Source organism: Uloborus diversus, chromosome 5 (genome assembly GCF_026930045.1).
Source record: "Uloborus diversus isolate 005 chromosome 5, Udiv.v.3.1, whole genome shotgun sequence".
In the NCBI taxonomy this organism is placed as follows: Eukaryota; Metazoa; Arthropoda; class Arachnida; order Araneae; family Uloboridae; genus Uloborus; species Uloborus diversus.
In genome coordinates this window covers 10366798-10384804 of record NC_072735.1, presented here as the reverse complement: position 1 = coordinate 10384804, position 18007 = coordinate 10366798, and the positions used below count along the sequence as shown (strand labels likewise).

The 18007-nt window shown below is 31.0% G+C and overlaps 1 protein-coding gene across 1 annotated transcript in view; it reads right to left on the bottom strand.

The window, feature by feature from the left end:
* Positions 1–18007, bottom strand: part of LOC129222439 (ral GTPase-activating protein subunit alpha-1-like) — an 81754-nt gene that overhangs the window by 49745 nt on the left and 14002 nt on the right. Inside the window, 10 exon segments of the mRNA XM_054856953.1 lie at positions 473–595; positions 2145–2256; positions 2349–2422; positions 2847–3053; positions 4061–4147; positions 5332–5409; positions 7885–8107; positions 12028–12205; positions 15129–15273; positions 16766–16881. Of these exon segments, the coding sequence (XP_054712928.1) occupies positions 473–595; positions 2145–2256; positions 2349–2422; positions 2847–3053; positions 4061–4147; positions 5332–5409; positions 7885–8107; positions 12028–12205; positions 15129–15273; positions 16766–16881 (1343 nt within the window).

Below are 18007 nucleotides of genomic sequence, written 5' to 3'. Positions count from 1 at the left end.
GTCTTCAGTCTTTTCAGTTTTCAATTTTCTGCAATACCTTATTGATATCTGAATACTGAAAATCAATTGTGGGTTCCATTTTCTTTGCCCCCCCCCCCCTCCATTCAGAGCTGAAAAATCCTATTAGCACCAGTTCCTGTCAGAGCACATTTGTTTACAGAATTTTATCAGATGATGTGGCTGATAAAATATTCAAAAATACATGTATCTAATTTTGTAAGAAGCTCAGTAGAATTTCAAACTTTCTTTTAGGGGTGGGTTTTTAAAGTATTAGCGTGAAGTTTTAATTCCAAGAAACTACTTTTCTGCAACAACTGGTAAGTACACAGAATAAAGCAAAGAATGAAATATTTGAAATTTAGAACATAATACAATATAACTACATTCTACTCATTATTTAAACAAATGGCTTTATAGCAGAAATGTTTCTGGCACCAAAATATACACTGATAGAAAACAAGTTTTAACATACTGCCCATTCTTTAATCAGCTCTTCCCACTGAGTTAAAGATGACAAAACAGAAATAAATTGATCCCAGAGTTCTGTGGATATCACAACATTTAAATTTGCTTTGATCCAGGTAACAATAAGAGTCTGAAAAAAAAATATTATCATTAATTATACTTAACATAAAACCACAAAAAAGTTATGTATATACAACCATTTCAGAAAATTACAACTGATTTCAATTTTTTTAGCAACTATTTAAAAATACAAAAAAAAAATCATATGTATCCATTTTTTTAGCAACTATTTAAAAATACAAAATAAAATCATATGTATCCATTTTCTAGGATTAAGATAAAAATTAATTATATAGTGGACACTTGAGTTATCAATTCAGTAGGAGCCTAGAAACAGTGTCTTATATAATAATGAGTTTTTGCCACAATCTATTGTAAAACAAAATTTGTGCCCGTATAGTTATCACAACAACAAAAAGAAGTTTGTTTAACTGCATTACTCATGCAACATAAAAAAAAAAAATGAAAACAAGAAATTTGCTAAAAGAGAACTTATACCAAATAAAATAATAGTTTAAAAAAACTAAAAAAACACGCTTTCGTAGCAAAATGAACTAAAAAGTGAAAAATAATCTTTGGATGATAGCAGTTGATCAATCACTTAATTTTAATGTAATACAAAAAAGCATGGGGTGCTGTCTATTTACATTTTTGCTTCGACAACAAATGGAAGAAATTCCAGACAACTGATAAGAAGCCCCCCCCCCCCTTTTTGTATTACATTAAAATTAAGTGATTGGTCAACTACTATCATACAAAGATTATTTTTCACTTTTTAGTTCATTTTGCTACGAAAGGGTGCTTTTTGGTTTTTCAAACTATTATTTTATTTTTCTGTTTTTTGGTCTTTATGTTGGAAAATTATCAGGCAATATTTTTTTTTTTTTTTTTTTTTTGTGCGCAGTATATGAAAAATTGAATCAGATTGGGACTTAATTGATGAAATTATTTATAAAATGAGTGTGAGGTAATATCTTAAAGTTAAGACAAAGGCACCCCGATGGGAAGCTACTGCGAGTCATCGATGTATGTTTGCGGAAATCATATTTATATTACTTTGAAAATTTGAGATGCATTTGAATAAAAGTTTTGTTCAACAATGGTCTGATCAGCAATGAATTTCCAATTGAAGACTCACCTAAATTTTGGCATGAAATTAGTTAAAAACAATTATATTTCATGTTCTAATTACCTTGGAATATTGGAACAAATTTTGTCTGATGCAGAGAAATTAAAGGTTTTTGTAGATATTTTTAAATAAGTTTTGCGAGCATTTTTAATGTATTTTTTTTAATTTTTCCTTTTTCACATTGTTGGATTTATGCCAAAATATTGATTAAAATTGGAGGAAACTAACAATTAAAAGAGTTAATTAATTATTTTGATTATAGAATATTGCATTGTCATCGGGTCTGAGGTCGGGTACCAAATTTCAAAAGAATCCGATCTCAGGAAGTGGGCAAAATTTGAGCTGCAAGATTCCGTTACAAGATACATACATACATACAGGTGACGCTAATAAAAGCGTGTTAAAAAAAGTAAGTAAAGGGTTAAACAAAAAACAAAATCTTTAATGGTAAAAACGTAAATTTATTTTAAGAAAAAAATTAAATATTTACTTGAAAAAGAGCTGGTGCTAATCTTCCACCTAAAGTATCTTCTTTTCTAACAGGAGGAACTTCTTTCAGAACAAGAGAGGTTATCTGCAGCAGAACCAACAGTAACTGCTCCCTAAGGTCAAAAAAAGAATAAATAAAAATCTAAACTACCTTTGTTAAATTATTAATAATTTAAAACATTAAAGGCAAGTAGACTATGCTTACCAAACCCTTTTCTCCATGTTAACATTCATTACCATGTATCGATAAATGTTCAAAACACGTTTACACATATCAACCTAAAAATACAGAAACCTTAAGTGTTAGGAACACCATATTTTGAATTAAATTATTGTAAATCAATGGATAATCATCAATCCTCAAAATACTTAAAACAGTAAATTAAACTACACAAAATGAATGGACCCATTTTTTTCCACTTCACACACCTACTTTTAGCAACATTTCTACAAAGCAATAAAATTTCATTTATGTTTTATAGATTTTTGACATTTTAATAAATTTTGAGAGAGAGTAGGTCGCCAATCAAAAGTATTTTCTTGTACCTCCAAGACAAATCACCAGAACATAGACATGTAATAGCAAAAAGGATTAAATTAATTGACCCATAAAACTTAATCTTTTTTTAGATTACAGCTTTGATAAGTTATGAGAGTGTAAAAAATGATTAATGAATCACAGTAAAATCTTCAATATTATTACCTGTTCTTCTAACATGCCAATATTATCATGCGATAGATCAAGCAAAAATACATTTGCTGTATTAGAAAGAAATATCATCAGCATATTTTGAAGCCCTGCTTTCAAACGGTTAACATCGCTATGGATGGCTTTCAGATAAGAATCTTTCCTTAAGCGCATTCCTAATGGTTCTTGAGATCCCTGATGTTCAAATAAATCATCAGATTCCTGAAATAGTAATAAAGTCTTTATAATATCTTTTTATCTGAAATTTTACTTAATGCAATTTTATCACCTGAGAATTTTATTAATTAAAACTTATAACAACAGGGGATTTGTGATAAGTTCTTTTTAAACAATATATACATTTTTAATTACTAAAATTAAATCCAGTTGATGCAATAATGGTACTCAATGTAATAAACAACTTAATTTCAAAAAAAAAAATTAATAACTTATTAAACTGTCACCAACAATCACTAAGCACCATGAAATCATCTTTTAACGAGCAGAGATATATTGAGGAAAATATAACTTAACACCAAATAAAATTAGAAATTAGCTGCAACCTAATGCAAAAAAACAAACAAACAGGTAATGTGCTTTTTTGCACGCACTTTACCTGTTGCAACCAAAAGAGGAAGTGCACAGCAAGACATTGTTAGGCCCTAAATATGGAACATCAGCATTTGCATTTCATCCTCCCATTGTGTAAGAAACATATACATTCACAATATATAACAAAACATATAAATATATGCACACACATGCACTACAGATATTACGACAAAATTTAAGGAAATAGTTTCAGAGATAGCCAAAATCCACATTTCAGTAGCTTTAATTTTGTACATGCACACAGGCATCATCAAATTGGCCAAAATTGTTTCCACGATAATTAAAATAGAAATTTAGGCTAAAATCCGAGCAGGAATTTTTTGCAATATTCTCTTACTTTATACAAAGAATAAAAAATTTTGAAAACCTGAGGCTGTTAGCACAACAGAGGAAAAAAAAAAAAAAACTCTTTCTAGAACAGAAATTAATCTCAAAAACAAAAGAAAATTCAATGTGTAAATAAAAGGAGAAAAAAGGAGTTATCTTGTTGAAAAAAAAATGGTACAGTGTGCAAAATACATGACTTGATTTACAGAACAAATACTGAAGAAACAATATGAATTAGAAGTAATAGATATATTTCCCATACTGTAAGTAAAAAAATGAATTGAAATTACATTTGTCTTAGAAGTTTCGATTTTATCTTCTTTTGACTCTGCGGCCGATGCAACAGGTTCTTCCAAAAACAATGGTTTATCAGGGCTCTAGAATTTTGAAGAAAAAAAGAGAAAAAAACATAATTTAAACCATTTAAATTCAAAAAAAGCAAAATGAATTTTTATTCAAACATTAAAACAAGTCTTTACTTACACAGGTCTTGCTTTGATAAAAAAAAAAAATAAATAAATAAAATAAAAGGACAACCAAACTAAATGAAAGGAATATATTAAATCATAAACTTAACTTTTATAAATTTTAAAAAGTCCATAGCTTTTATAGTTTCATGATTTCGAAATTCAACACTAATTTTGAAAAAGTAAAGCAGCCTATAAGCTTAATAGTAGATTTAAAAGTTGGTATGGGTACTTTTTTATGATGTGATGACATAACATTTCTCCCAAGTGAGCTTTTTTAAGCTTTTGCTAATGAAAAGGGATTTACTTTAGCTGTAGGCTGTATTTTGTAATGCAATGGCATTTTTGTTAAACATTAAGTAGAAAAAATAGCATATACTTAAGCGTAAAATCATATTAAAGGATATTTGACCCTGAATCAAATCTCCTTGGGTCAAAAGGATCAAGCATACTTTTTAAACATATTTCAAAATTACAGCTAAAAAAAGCTACAAGTTTGTACTTCTCATATTTTTACATCTTTCTCAATCTTTTACCATATCATAAAAATAACGTATATACTGCATAGCTGCAACAAAAAGCTAGCAACATTTTAAATCCAGAATTCAAAAACATTATCTCTCCACTGAAAACTGACAATTACACATTTACCTCAAGTACAAAAGTACAAAATGGGTCATGTGATACTTGGGGATGCAAACCTACCATGGCAGCTCAGTAATATTGCTAACGTTAAAATTGTGCATTACAGCAGTGTCAAGATTTCAAAGGGGGAACAAGTTTCCTGAGAGATCAAGTATCCCTACTCTTCCGCAAGCAATTAAGCCTTCATTTTTAAAAGAATGCACAAATAATTCAAAAACTAGACATAGAACGTCAAATAAACAGAATACATACATCACTTTTATCTCTTACCTTTACATGCTTATCTTTTTTATTAATAGTGCTAAACAAAAAAGTATTTTTATATAACAAACTTTTCCCTACAATTGGAATTAATAGATCATCAATTAAAACAAAGGGAGCTAAAGATCAACTGCATTTGCTTTCTGGAAACTAAAAATAATATTCTTGAATAAAATTGAAAAACATACATTTTTATGAATCCATTCCCTGTATACTGCAACAACTTTTCTCATAGTTGATGCATACCTAAACTGCATCAAAAACGCCTGAAACAAATTGCACCAGTTAATCACATTCTTAAAAAATCCAAAAATAACAGAAAACAAAAAATAAAAGTTGTAATAATTAAGATAATTAAAGCAAAATAGAAATATCTTTGCTAAAATAGAATACAAAGCAAAACCATCTTAGCTAATAAACAAATCAATTTTTTGCATAAAAGCAAACAATAGTCTAAAGCCTTTGAAAGCTCCCTCTTTATTGCTCTCTGCAGCCCTAATTGCCTATCGCATTTGTCTCAAAAAGTGAACTCCCATTCTGGGGACAGCACTATGTAGTGTCAACCCAACAAATTAAGGGGATGTACTTTGATTTGCGATGGCCCCTTAATACTAAATGTTTATCAAAGGACAGCGCTACCTGGCGACCATCAAAGTAGGCGTTCCTATGGTGATTTATCCAAATTATCCAAAATAAATTGTCGATTGGTTAATTTCTCAACTATTATTTTTTAATACCTCTGATAGAAGGCAGTGATTTCCAAACATGTTTGAGTCCATTTTTTGCTCTATTTTAAAAGTGAGAAAGCGTTAGGCATTTAGTATTACCGGGCATAGATACAAGTAGCTAGAAAGCACTTTTTATTTAAATTGCAACTAAAAGTAAAAATACTAGTTTTTTTAACAGAAATTTTCTTTTTTATACAGAAAAGGAGAGACTAAGAATTTTCTTTAAAAAAAATTTTTTTAAAAACGACTTTTAGGTATCAGAAAAAGAAAAAAAGGGGGAATTTTTGGAACTTAGGAGACTGCCAAAAGTGCTGTTTTATGAAGGGCTACCTTAAGAATAGTTCAAGAAAATGCATTGTTAACAAACTTACAACACTTTGATCTTAGTATGAAAACATGTACTGTACAGCTCAATGCAATTAAAGTTAGATAAATCTTTGAATGAATATTATGAAGTAGATTACATGACTGAAACTGGTACTACCTACATTACATTACAGACTTTAGCATATCTATGTCCACCCTCCGTAATACTAAAATCGTACCTTAATAAGCTGTGTCACAGGTCAATTACATAAGCAATGATTTATTTATTTTATTTACTTACTTATTTTTTGTAGTATACACTTATTGCAACTTTGACATTTTAAAAATAGCATGCAATAACTAGTTTTTTCACATTTTAACCCCATTTGTGAAGTAACTAAGAACCATGATACACAACCTTTTGAATAATGATCCCAAAATGGATTCAAGGGTGCATGAGAAATAGACCACAAAATAAGGAATATGAAACTTTTTTTTAAACTAAAAATTACTCAAATGCAGGTCATAACCAAACATTTACTACTATGTTACCATATTATAATTACAACTATGCAGTGATTTGGTAAAAGGGTTGAAGATCCTGATAATGTAACCAAATATGTCTTTCTGTTTTCCTTGGATTATTTTAAGGAGTTTTGTGTATGCAGAAAGCTCAGTAAAATTTGTTACTTTGAGATATGTTAATCATACAGAATGTTTAGTAAAGCTCAATGCAATTAATGAAAATCCTAAAAAAGGATACAGAGCTAAAATTGTACCTTAATAACATGTGGCACAAGTCACTTTCTAACTAAATGGACATTTAAAAAATTATTATTTTTGAAAACTATGCAGGAGACCTAAATTTTGCATAAGAGCAAAAAAAAAAAAAGAATTTCAAACAATAATATTCAAGTTCATTGTTTTCATCAGTTCACTTGAAATTTTTTTTAGATATCTTTAATTAAAATATTTTTTTATTTTGTGAAAAATTATAAACTTTAGGCCTTATCCAAGAGGCCTAAATATTTTTTGATCTTAATTTTTTTGTGGTACATACATATAGACAGAGTGACACAAAAAACAGGAGCTTTTTAACAATCCAATAAAACCAAAGTTGACGGAAGAAAAGCATTTTATTCGTAGTAATTGAAATCTCAAAACTTCTCATTTAAAAGCATTGATGGAATTTATCATTTTAAAAAAGTTAAGACATTTAGATGGTGTCTTTCTCTACCAATACATTTTTAAAATCTAGTTCTTCCAATGAGATTCTTCATTGGTCGCTGCAAACATCTTAACTGGGATACAGTGGTTTTCATCCTGAACTCTTTGTTTTCTTGGTTTATAAAACAGAGAATTCAGGATGAAATTCCCAGCTGAGAGATATTACAGCAATCAATGAGGAATCTCATCATAAGAAGTAGATTCTAAGAATGCATTTGTACAGAATGCCATTTAATGGGCGCATTTATTTTAAAGATTAATTCCTTTAATGTTTCTTAGGAGACAAGTTTTAAGGTTTCAATTTCTAAGAATAAAAACATTTCTTATATCACAATTGGTTTTACTGGGTTGTTAAATAGTTCCCCCCCCCCTTTTATGCCACCCTGTATGAATCGAAAAAAATCATTCTCACTTTTTTTACACATAAAATTCTGAAACATTAAACTTGTTACATTATTCTTATTTTTAAACTTTCAATACCTGGCGAAATATCTCATTCACCATATTGATGTTTTCACGACTAGAATAAAGAGTGTCTCTGACAGTTTTGTAATCTCTATAAGTGAGATCTTCATTCCCCAAAGAAGTACTGCTGGGATCTCTTTCCATTCCGAATGAAGAAGCAGTTAAAAGATTACTCGTTGTTTGATTTGAATCTGCTTCAGCTGATGAAGTTGGACGGTTTGTATCAGTCTGTTCTTGCCTGTGGCAGCAAAAAAAAAAGGTTGAGACAGTGTTGGCAATTATCAATGAAAGAAGAGACAACACTTATTAAGTACTTAAGGAAACTGGAAATACATTTAAACATATAAAATTTGAAAATGGAACAGCTACAAGAACTGATGAAATTAACGGTTAAACTACAGGGTTCATTATGAAAGTAATGAGCATAATGTTATTGTGACGGGACGATAGATGGCAGCACGGTAAAACCGGCTGGGAAATGTGGTGCGGGATATGCCCTTTCAATGCATCCAGTCGTCAGTTGCTTTCGAGCAGTGTGAGCGGAGATAAGTGCCTCCCCTTGAAGTATGTTTTCAACTTTTGTAATATAACGCAATGGAGCGTTCGCTTGAACAATGATACGCCATAAAGTTTTGCGTGAGGTTTGGAAAAAATGCAACCGAAACATTCCAGATGCTGCAAGAAGCCTTCAAGGACGATTGCATTTCAAGACCACAGTCTGGGAAGTGGCACAAGGCATTCAAAGAGAGCCAGGAGAAGGTCGCCGACGAACCCCGTTATGGATGTCCCCCCCCCCCCCAGAGATCCCTCACCACCTTACAGTCCCTACTTAGCTTCAAGTGACTTCTTTTTGTTTCCGCGACTCAAGAGAGAGAGTGGGAGAAGAAAGGAAAACATCGGGGAACCTTGGGAAACATCCAACACCATGTTACAACGTTCCTGAGAGGCATTCCCTTGGAAGAGTTTCAGGGTGCCTTTCAGGCGTAGCAAACACGTCTCCGCAAGTGTATTGATGCAGGAGGAATGGATTTTGAAGAATATTGAACATTTGTACAAATTACGATCAATAAATATATTTTGCCAGTAAATGCTCATTACTTTCATAATGTACCCTGTATTTGGCATACTGTTTTTAAAGCTCCTGTTTTATTTTTAAAATTAAGTTCACACATCATTAGAGACTTGGTATCAAATGAATAGTTCACAAATTAGTTGAACAAAGTAACACATAAGCAACTATGGCAGTGTCATCAAAATTATAGAAATATTTTGAGGAAGAGTATACAAGTAGGCTCACAAACCACATATCATGATCATTCGCTTTTGTTTTATAAACATAATACAAGCTTTTATCTTAGTAAATTAGGGTAACGGCACCAGTTACAGACATGCTTAAGACATTGCTCTCAGGTCAATTCAATTTTCTGAGCCTTTTAATGTACTTAGACTTTTTAGACTATTTTTCTCTCACGCAACTACATCTCATCTAACGTTTGGCTGCTTCTGGATCTTCTGAATTAGTTAATTTTATTTTCATATGCCCAATTTTGAAAAAAAGGTCCGATCCCTAGTAACAGACACCGAAAAATCAGATGGAGATCAGACATTGATCAGATAATACACAGTAACAGACAGGATGAGGAAAGGATGAGTAACATATTCAAAATTCTCTTTTTCTCATCAAAATGTACAATAGGTCTTTATTTTTAGAACTAAAGCCATAATATATTCAAATGAACATAAAACACCAGCTGACCTCGTGGTGGCTGTTCATAACCATCCAACACTGCCTTGTAAATACCAACTGGCTCATAAAATTCATTCTGATAACACTAGATGGTTGCACCCTATTTGTGAGACACAGCAACTTCAGTTTCACCCACCTAAAAGGCTTATTATTTAAAACAAAACTTATGTCTGTCTGTTACTGGTGACCTTTTTTTTGATCGGGGGGGGGGGGGGGGGCAATATTTTTATTACACATTTTATCATTTTATTCCATCTTGGACTAATTACTTGCACAGCACTCATAGCTTGAGGCATAATTAATGGCAATTATTGCATAAAAATGACAAAAAGGGTTTGGAAATAAAACATTGTCAAAAGTAGTCTCAGGAAAAAACTTACATTTTATAACATACTAGATTTATGAAAACAAATTTAAAACAAAATAAGCAGATAATTAACAATAAGACTATTTATTAATTTCAATGAAAAGTGTATAATACTTTTAAAAAATTAACTTTAATAAAATGAAATTTCAAAAAAAAAAAAAACTGAGTACAAGAATAATTATTTTTATCTTATTTTATTTATCACTAGCAGTACCCGCACAGCGATGCCCGTGCTAAAAATTTAATGGAAGTCTGCTGAATAAAAAAAATTGATGCCCCCTCTCCCTCTGATGTAAAATGATCGTTTTTCTTTGTATAAAATGCGTACACACCTTTTCAAAAAAAAAAAAAACTATTTAAGTTTCTTTGGAATTTAAAACTTTTTGTCAAATCATTAAATTAGATTTACAGTTGCTTTAAAACTCTATTTAGCGAGTGAAGCGGTTTTTACTGCAATTCAAAATATTTCGCCAAATAAACAAAAAAAGACATCAAATAATATCTTTCAAATGTAAACATAATTTCGCAGTTCTATTGTTTATCGCCAAACTTGTCCAGCAATCACGCTATCATAATCCATCCGTCTAATAAAAAAAACATCCCGTGGAACATTCAAAAATCATGGTCAGAAAAAAAGAAGAAAATGTCGTACATTTCACTCGGATAAAAACAAATCAAAAGTTTCTTTTCTTTCAAAAGAAATCGCCAAAACAATGAATTACATTAACGGTTGCCTTAAAACAATAATCATAGACTGAACTGCTCAACGCCTAACGTGTCAAGTGACCACGCTACCGGAATCCAGCACTTTTGCGAGTGAAGCGGATGTTTTCTCTTTGGCAATAATAAATGTTTTGCCAAACAACAAAAAGATATAAAATCACATTAACAGTAGCTTTCAAATCTTTATATACTAAGAGCTGCGTTGCCCGGCTTTGCCCGGTCTACCTTGAGAAAAAAAAATTGTGTTAAGTGACATATATTTAACAATTAATTAAAAGAATAACTTAATAACTTAAAGAATAACTTAAATAAAAGAAAAAAAACACCATGCAAAATTACCTTTCCAAACAATGACGACAGATATTAAAATACTTTTAAGAAATTAAAATGCGAAAGATGGATTTTAAAAGCGTAACCATGGAAACATGAAATAAAATAAGTTTAAGAAATCAGATGCAAAGTATGGAAATAAACAATGGATTCAAAAAGCGTAACCAGGGAAACGCGAAAATAAAATGGTTGACAACTGAATCAAAATGATATTTCAAAATTGATTTTAAACGCTTGTAACTTTTTTTCCTTTGAAGATAGAAGCTAATTTTTTCGACCATAGGTCGAGAGAGATCTGGAGTAAAAAATCTCGCTTTTTCCAATGGTGTCAAAAAGAAAACTGTGGGACAATTCCTTCACTTTTTATTGATAGATTTAATGAAGAAAGTAGTGACTAAATTTTAGCTAATCCTAAAAAAGTTCGAGCTGAAAATGCAAATTACTCCCACCGTAATTAAGTTAGAGCATTGAAATAAATTGTTTAGAATGCAGAAAATTCTGCCCTTTTTAACGATATATAATATTAATATGTGCAAGTAATTTTTCACCCCTTTAATAGTCAATAATAGGCAATTTACATGAAATTTGGGCCTAAATTTGAATAAAAAAAGAACTATTCATCGGATTTTTTCGAATTATAGCCTATGTTACTCAGTAAGAAAGCACCTTTCATATAGTGAAAGAATTTTTCAAATAGGTGCAGTAGTTCCAGAGATTACCTCGAACATATAAACACACAAAAATCCGTCCTCTCTCTTTATAATATTAGTAAAGATTAGTCTGAAAATAGTATGGAAATAAGTAGCAAAAGTTAAAATGTAACTTGATAAAAAAGGGAAACGACTTTTTAAATCCTTAGTTCAAATTAAGCGCTCAATTTTTGAAATTTTCCTTTTTTCTCTGAAACTGTAAAGTAAAGCACATAAAAAAATTAAACTAAATAACAAATCCAGAAATGATAAATTTAAAACTACAAAAAATGTATACTTACGATTCAGAGGGAGCAGACTGTTGGAACGTTACGTTAGCCTTTTTTATACATTGAAGGGTAAAATGAGTAATCCATCGTATAACAATAGATTGACAGTGAGGAAGAGTATCCTTATGAGGAAATCTACTACTATCATGTTCAACTTTCAAATCACCTTCACGTCTCAAAGAAGGCAGTTCTAAAAATCAAACAAAACCTAGCATTTAAAACAACCAAGAAAAATAATCCATTATGTAAGATACTATTAGCATTTTCATATCACAAGGAAACAAAATACAATAGAAACTGAACTAATTTAAAACATTATTTATTTTTCATGAAAAACTATAAAATTTTTCCATGAAATATACTAGGCTCACATTCATATTAACCTGGAGAATTGAACTTCATTAATGAATAAATTTGAATAATATAGTTCAGAAATAAATTTTACCTTAGTGCTAACGGCAAAGACACTTAATGCAATAAGGTTCTAGCCCAATTATCTGACAAAAATACTTTTTTATTTAATGTTTTACAATTTTTTTTTTACTTCTTAACAATTGCTTTTTGATTAATAAAACTCTAATACTTTTGCACAACTATGCTTTTGTTCTACTTCTTCATCAGTACTATTGATCAACTATTGATCAGTAAAACGTGAAATACACCACCAGCTCAGTCATTTCCAGCCGAGGACTGCAGTTTCGTGCTTATTAGCACTCATCAGCCCGGCATAGGAAAGTGACTGAACTGGAGATGGAAAACCTCTTAAGTAAGCCAAGAGTGCGAAACAAACTGGTAGCTAATATAGAATTAGCTGACCAGACGAGTGACCGAAGCAATGGTTCGGTTCAACTCGAAGATTGAACGCGAGGCAAGGTATATTCAGTAAATAATAATGCTAATATGCACGAAACTGCAGTACTTGGCTGGAAATGACTGAGCTGGCGGTGTATTTCATGTATTTCTGCTTTAGCCCTGGCTAATGGGCGGTAATTTAGTGAATATTGATCAGTAGTTTTACGTTTTAAAAAAACTTTACTTTCTTTTTAGTTATAACAAGTTACGGATTATACATGAAACAGTGCTAGCACAGTAACAGCAGATAAGCAAGTTTTCTGTTAATTTGCAAAATAGGTTAAAAACAAGAAAATTTGTGTAAAATCTTAAAAAAGAATCAGAAATAGATCAAGTTAATTTGGGCTAAAAACATATAGAGGGGGAGAATTTTTTTGAAGAAAACTGATTCGGTTACTCATTTATGCAACTGAAGATTGGATTTAAAAATCTGTTTTCAACTAGTCAGGTTTCGGTGACCTTGGAAGGATTGATGCCAATTGGAAGGGAGGAGGATGAAAATAATAGAAATATCTAAAAAATAGATTTTGCATTTGTCAAGCTGAAAAGTGCATTTTCTTACATTCAGTAAACTCTCGCCTCAAAAAAAAAAGAAAAGAAAGAAAGAAAGAAACTGAAAGTGTGAAAGACTGAGAATAACCAGCCCATACACATGTATAATAAGGAGTTTACCATACTTCAACTGCATTTTAGTTAGAATGCTTATGACAATTTAAAAACTTGGATTATTTAAACTGAAAATATCTACTTATTTTTAAAACTTATTTTAGTATGATTGCAAGTTTGATTGCCAGGGTTCATGCTCAATTCGGATGAAAAAATTCCATGACTTTTCCAAGACTTTTTCATTACTTCATAAAAGAATTTCATGACCTTGTTACATGAAGAGAATAGTACTGTTTAATTTCAAACTGGAAATTTTTTGGAAATGAGCACTAGCAAAACTTCTACGTGAATGCTTCTACCTCATCGAAGCACTTACTTGTGATTGAAAAAATATCAGTGTACACCTAAAAACTAAACTATTCTTATTTGTATTCATCATATAACTTTTAGTAAAGTTAGTAAAACTACAGTGAATGAAATATAACGGTGCTTAACTGTCTAATAATCTTTATAAACAGGTAGAATGATAATGAATGGGACAAAGGTTGAATGAGTCATTACTAAGTATCAATAAAGTTGCTTCAAAAGTTGCCTTTTAGCATCAGCAGTGCATTTAAGCATACACATAGCTTGACAGTACTTTGATTAATTAAAGAAAAGCCATTCTTTAGTAAATTCATGTTTCTAAACCAGGAATTTATATTTAAAAAAATAAAGAAAAACATTCAGTAGCGAATAAAACTTCTGATTCAAATGCACTTGTTTACTTACTTGCACATTTTCAAATGCATATAAATTAGTAGGTTCAGAAATTCCTGAACATAGGGTTTGATTCCTGACATTGAACGTAGCAGTGGGTCACATGGATTAGTTCTGTGGGGCCGTATGTTGAGCAGTACTGTTTTAGAGTATTGGAAGTCTCCTATTTCTGTGTTTTATCACCTGACCAAAGATCTTCATTTTCTAAAACTTTCAACAAGTTGAAATAAACTCTGATAAATTTAGTAATAAAGTTTTTACGAGTGATGGAAACAAACTCGAATGCAGTTGAATTGCATTTTTTAAATAGGGGTGGCAAAATCAAGAATGGGCAAGTTCGCTACTACAGAATATACAAAGTCTTGAAAATAATGGTAAATGCAAAATGAGTGATGTCCAAGCAGTAAAATCACATTGCAAAAAAAGACGAGCGGCTGCTACAGAAGTGGATGTAATGAGATTTCAAAATTCAGACTTGTTTTTGGGATAGTTCAATTTTCCAGTTTTAATATGTAAGACTGTTAAATCAATCAATATGTCTAATGCTCCTTTAGCAACTGTTACTTTCTCTTTGCCCAGGACATTTTTTCAAAACTAAATAATTTTCCATGACTTTGAACGAAAATTTCAATTTTCCATGACTTTTCCAGGTCTGAAATTTGCTAAATTTTTTTTTATGACTTTCCAGGATTTCCATGACTTGTACGAACCCTGGATTGCTGTTGCATGACATATAAAATATACAATACTAAAACTTAGTTTTTTTCCTTTGAATTTCATATTTGTATAACATCAAAAAATATATTTTTAAATATTTTACAACATTTATCATACAACAACTAACAATATGATTAAATAGATCGGAATGTGATTTGTATAAAATATTGAATATGTACCTAATGATGGAGCAAATAAATTTGTTGTAGAACTAAATTCGGGAAACAAGTGTGGCAAGTAATGTTTTTTAAATTTTTCGAATAAAAAATTAAAGCTCCTTAAAAATCGGGCTTCAGATTTGTCTCGCCATTCTACTTTGCACACCTATGGAGAAAACAAAAAGTGAAATAGTTTCATGAAATATATCGAACAAATAAAATAGTAAGACTAGAAAACACACAACACAACATGCAATATAACAGACAGCCCTGTAATCACATCTTGAGACCAGGGGTGCAACCAGAAAATATTTTTAGGGGGGGCACAATTTTTTTTTCACTACACTCTATCAGCGTTCTCTCTCTCTCTTTACATCAATATATATTTATTATTATTATTAATATTATTTAGTAAAATTCCTTAAAATTGTATAAGTTTTGCAATTTATTCAAAAACTGTTGCAAAAACATTAATTGTTCTTATGCCAGAATTGAAATCACGTTAAGAATGAACCTGAAAGTACTTGAAACACGGAAGAAGATACGATCTTGTAATCACTGACGTTTCAAATGATTTCCTAACTGCAGAAAAAATAAATGCTGAAAAGGAGAGATGGAGAAGTTTTAAATGACCTTTCGTCGTCCCTGCTTACTTTGGAAACACTTCGTTTTCTCAAAGCGCATTCATCTTCGTTCGAATTTAAAAAAAACGAGCTGATGTGTGCATCACATGACTTCCTTTTACACCAATTTAATGCTATTTCCCTATTATTGAAATTTTAATGGGATTCTCTCTCTAACTCTTTAAATATCACTAGCAATGGCCACATTGAAAGCAGATTTAAAAAAAATAAAAAAAAATCGCCAAATTTTTCGCCAAGTTGGCGACAAAACTTGGCAACCAAAAGACTGGCGATATATCGCCAAGTGACCGCCAAATTATAACACCACTTGAGTTTGCATCGAAATTAACAATGATTTCCCCCCAAAAAGGTGCAAAAGACCCCTTTAGAAACACCCGAATGCAACCAAAATAGGAGGTGCACAACTAGACCCCACTACGAGTCTATGTACCAAATTTCAACTTTCTAGGACATACCATTTTTGAGTTATGCGAGATACATACGCACATACGCACATACACACATACGCACATACATACAGACGTCACGAGAAAAGTCGTTGTAATTACCTCGGTGATGGTCAAAATGGATATTTCGCGTGTCTATACATTCTTAGGCACTTTTCCGCATGTGGTCGAATCGAAAAAAAAAACTCAACATTCATTTGGGGGTGAGCAAAATGGAAATTAAGGGCGATTTTTGAGTGAAAATTTTTTTGCGAATACAATACTTCCTTTTTTGTAAAAGGAAGTAAAAAGAGTATTTTTGAAAATTGTTCAAATTAGCGCTCGGGGGGGGGGGGGGGTACGGGCCCTGTGTCCCCCCCCCCCCGGTTGCGCCCCTGCTTGAGACAGTCTCTGGATGTGAGAACTGGGCTGTCTGGTATATTGCATGCAGTTCTGCCTTAGCCCTGGCTTAGGAGCGATAACATACTGCTAAACACACAACACTATAAAGCTCACATTTATGGTTACTGTTTAATATATTAGGAGGAAAAAGTCATAGTAATAAATACTGGTTAAAAATGATAATTACTTGCGACACCATAAATTCCAATACAGAGTCTAAGTAATAGCGAGTGGAATCATCAGGCAACTGTTCCCCACTTAATGGAGGCAGCAATGGATTAATCTCTATAGGGCACACAGGACCTAAAATATAATTCAAACAAATATTTTAAACTGCAAATATTTCACACCACTTGCATGTACTCAACAAGCAATTAAATAATCTCGGTAAAAAGTGAATAAAGCTGCAAAAACATGCTCAATGTGATAAAGAACTTTATAATAACTGCATAACAGGGTTTGTGATTTATTTTATTTACTTATTAAATCAAAAAAGTCGGAATTTTTTTTTATTTAAATCAGATTTTTTTATAAATGTTTAAAATTTTTAGACATTAATTACTTACATTTATAAAAAATAATATAGTTCATACAATAGAAGAATCCACTCAGCTTACTTTTAGATTTAGGATCAGTTCTCTAACTATTACATAAATTTTAAAGATTTATAAATACTTTATAATGCTTAGATAAGATGTGGTTTTGTTATATGCTTTGCTTAAAGATAAGGTTTCTATCATCATGTAGATTTTTAGTGTAAAATAACATATTGAACAATTACTTTTCTTAACTACTAGCAGTCCGTCCGGATCTTGATTGGGTTAAAAAACTATCTATCTTAAATAAATATTATGCAGAAAATTAATAGTAACCAACATTTTTTGTTTCATTTTTATGAGGTTTGAAGCATATTGATTTACCTCATTTCATGGTCATGAGAGATCAACATATAATTTCCACAGAAATGTTGCGAACGCCTGAATGTATATATATATAATGTTGAACTACATATCATATAGATGTACGTTTAAACTTCAGATTTGATGATGGTGATGGCATAAGAAATTTGCATTGGAAATAATAGTAATTTAATTGGGAAAAGAAATATCCAGGGATCATAGAAATGCAAGGAATATGAGCCAAACTGATTTGCTGCGGAAGCTGTAAGAACAACTCTAAAACATATGATCCATATGTGATATGTCTACTCATCCATAGTGATTTTAATTAGGGCCCCGATTCTATTGCATAGATTAAGCAAACTGAAATTACACAATAAGATTATTAACATATTTTTGTTATTTTTATTCTGTTGTTTTGATTTTATTATCATGCCTTTAAATTTCAAAGCATGAAGAGAAGTCCTGATGAGTGAAGGGAATTAATGAATTCATATGGATGAAGCACAGCATTGTTGGCAAAAACTACA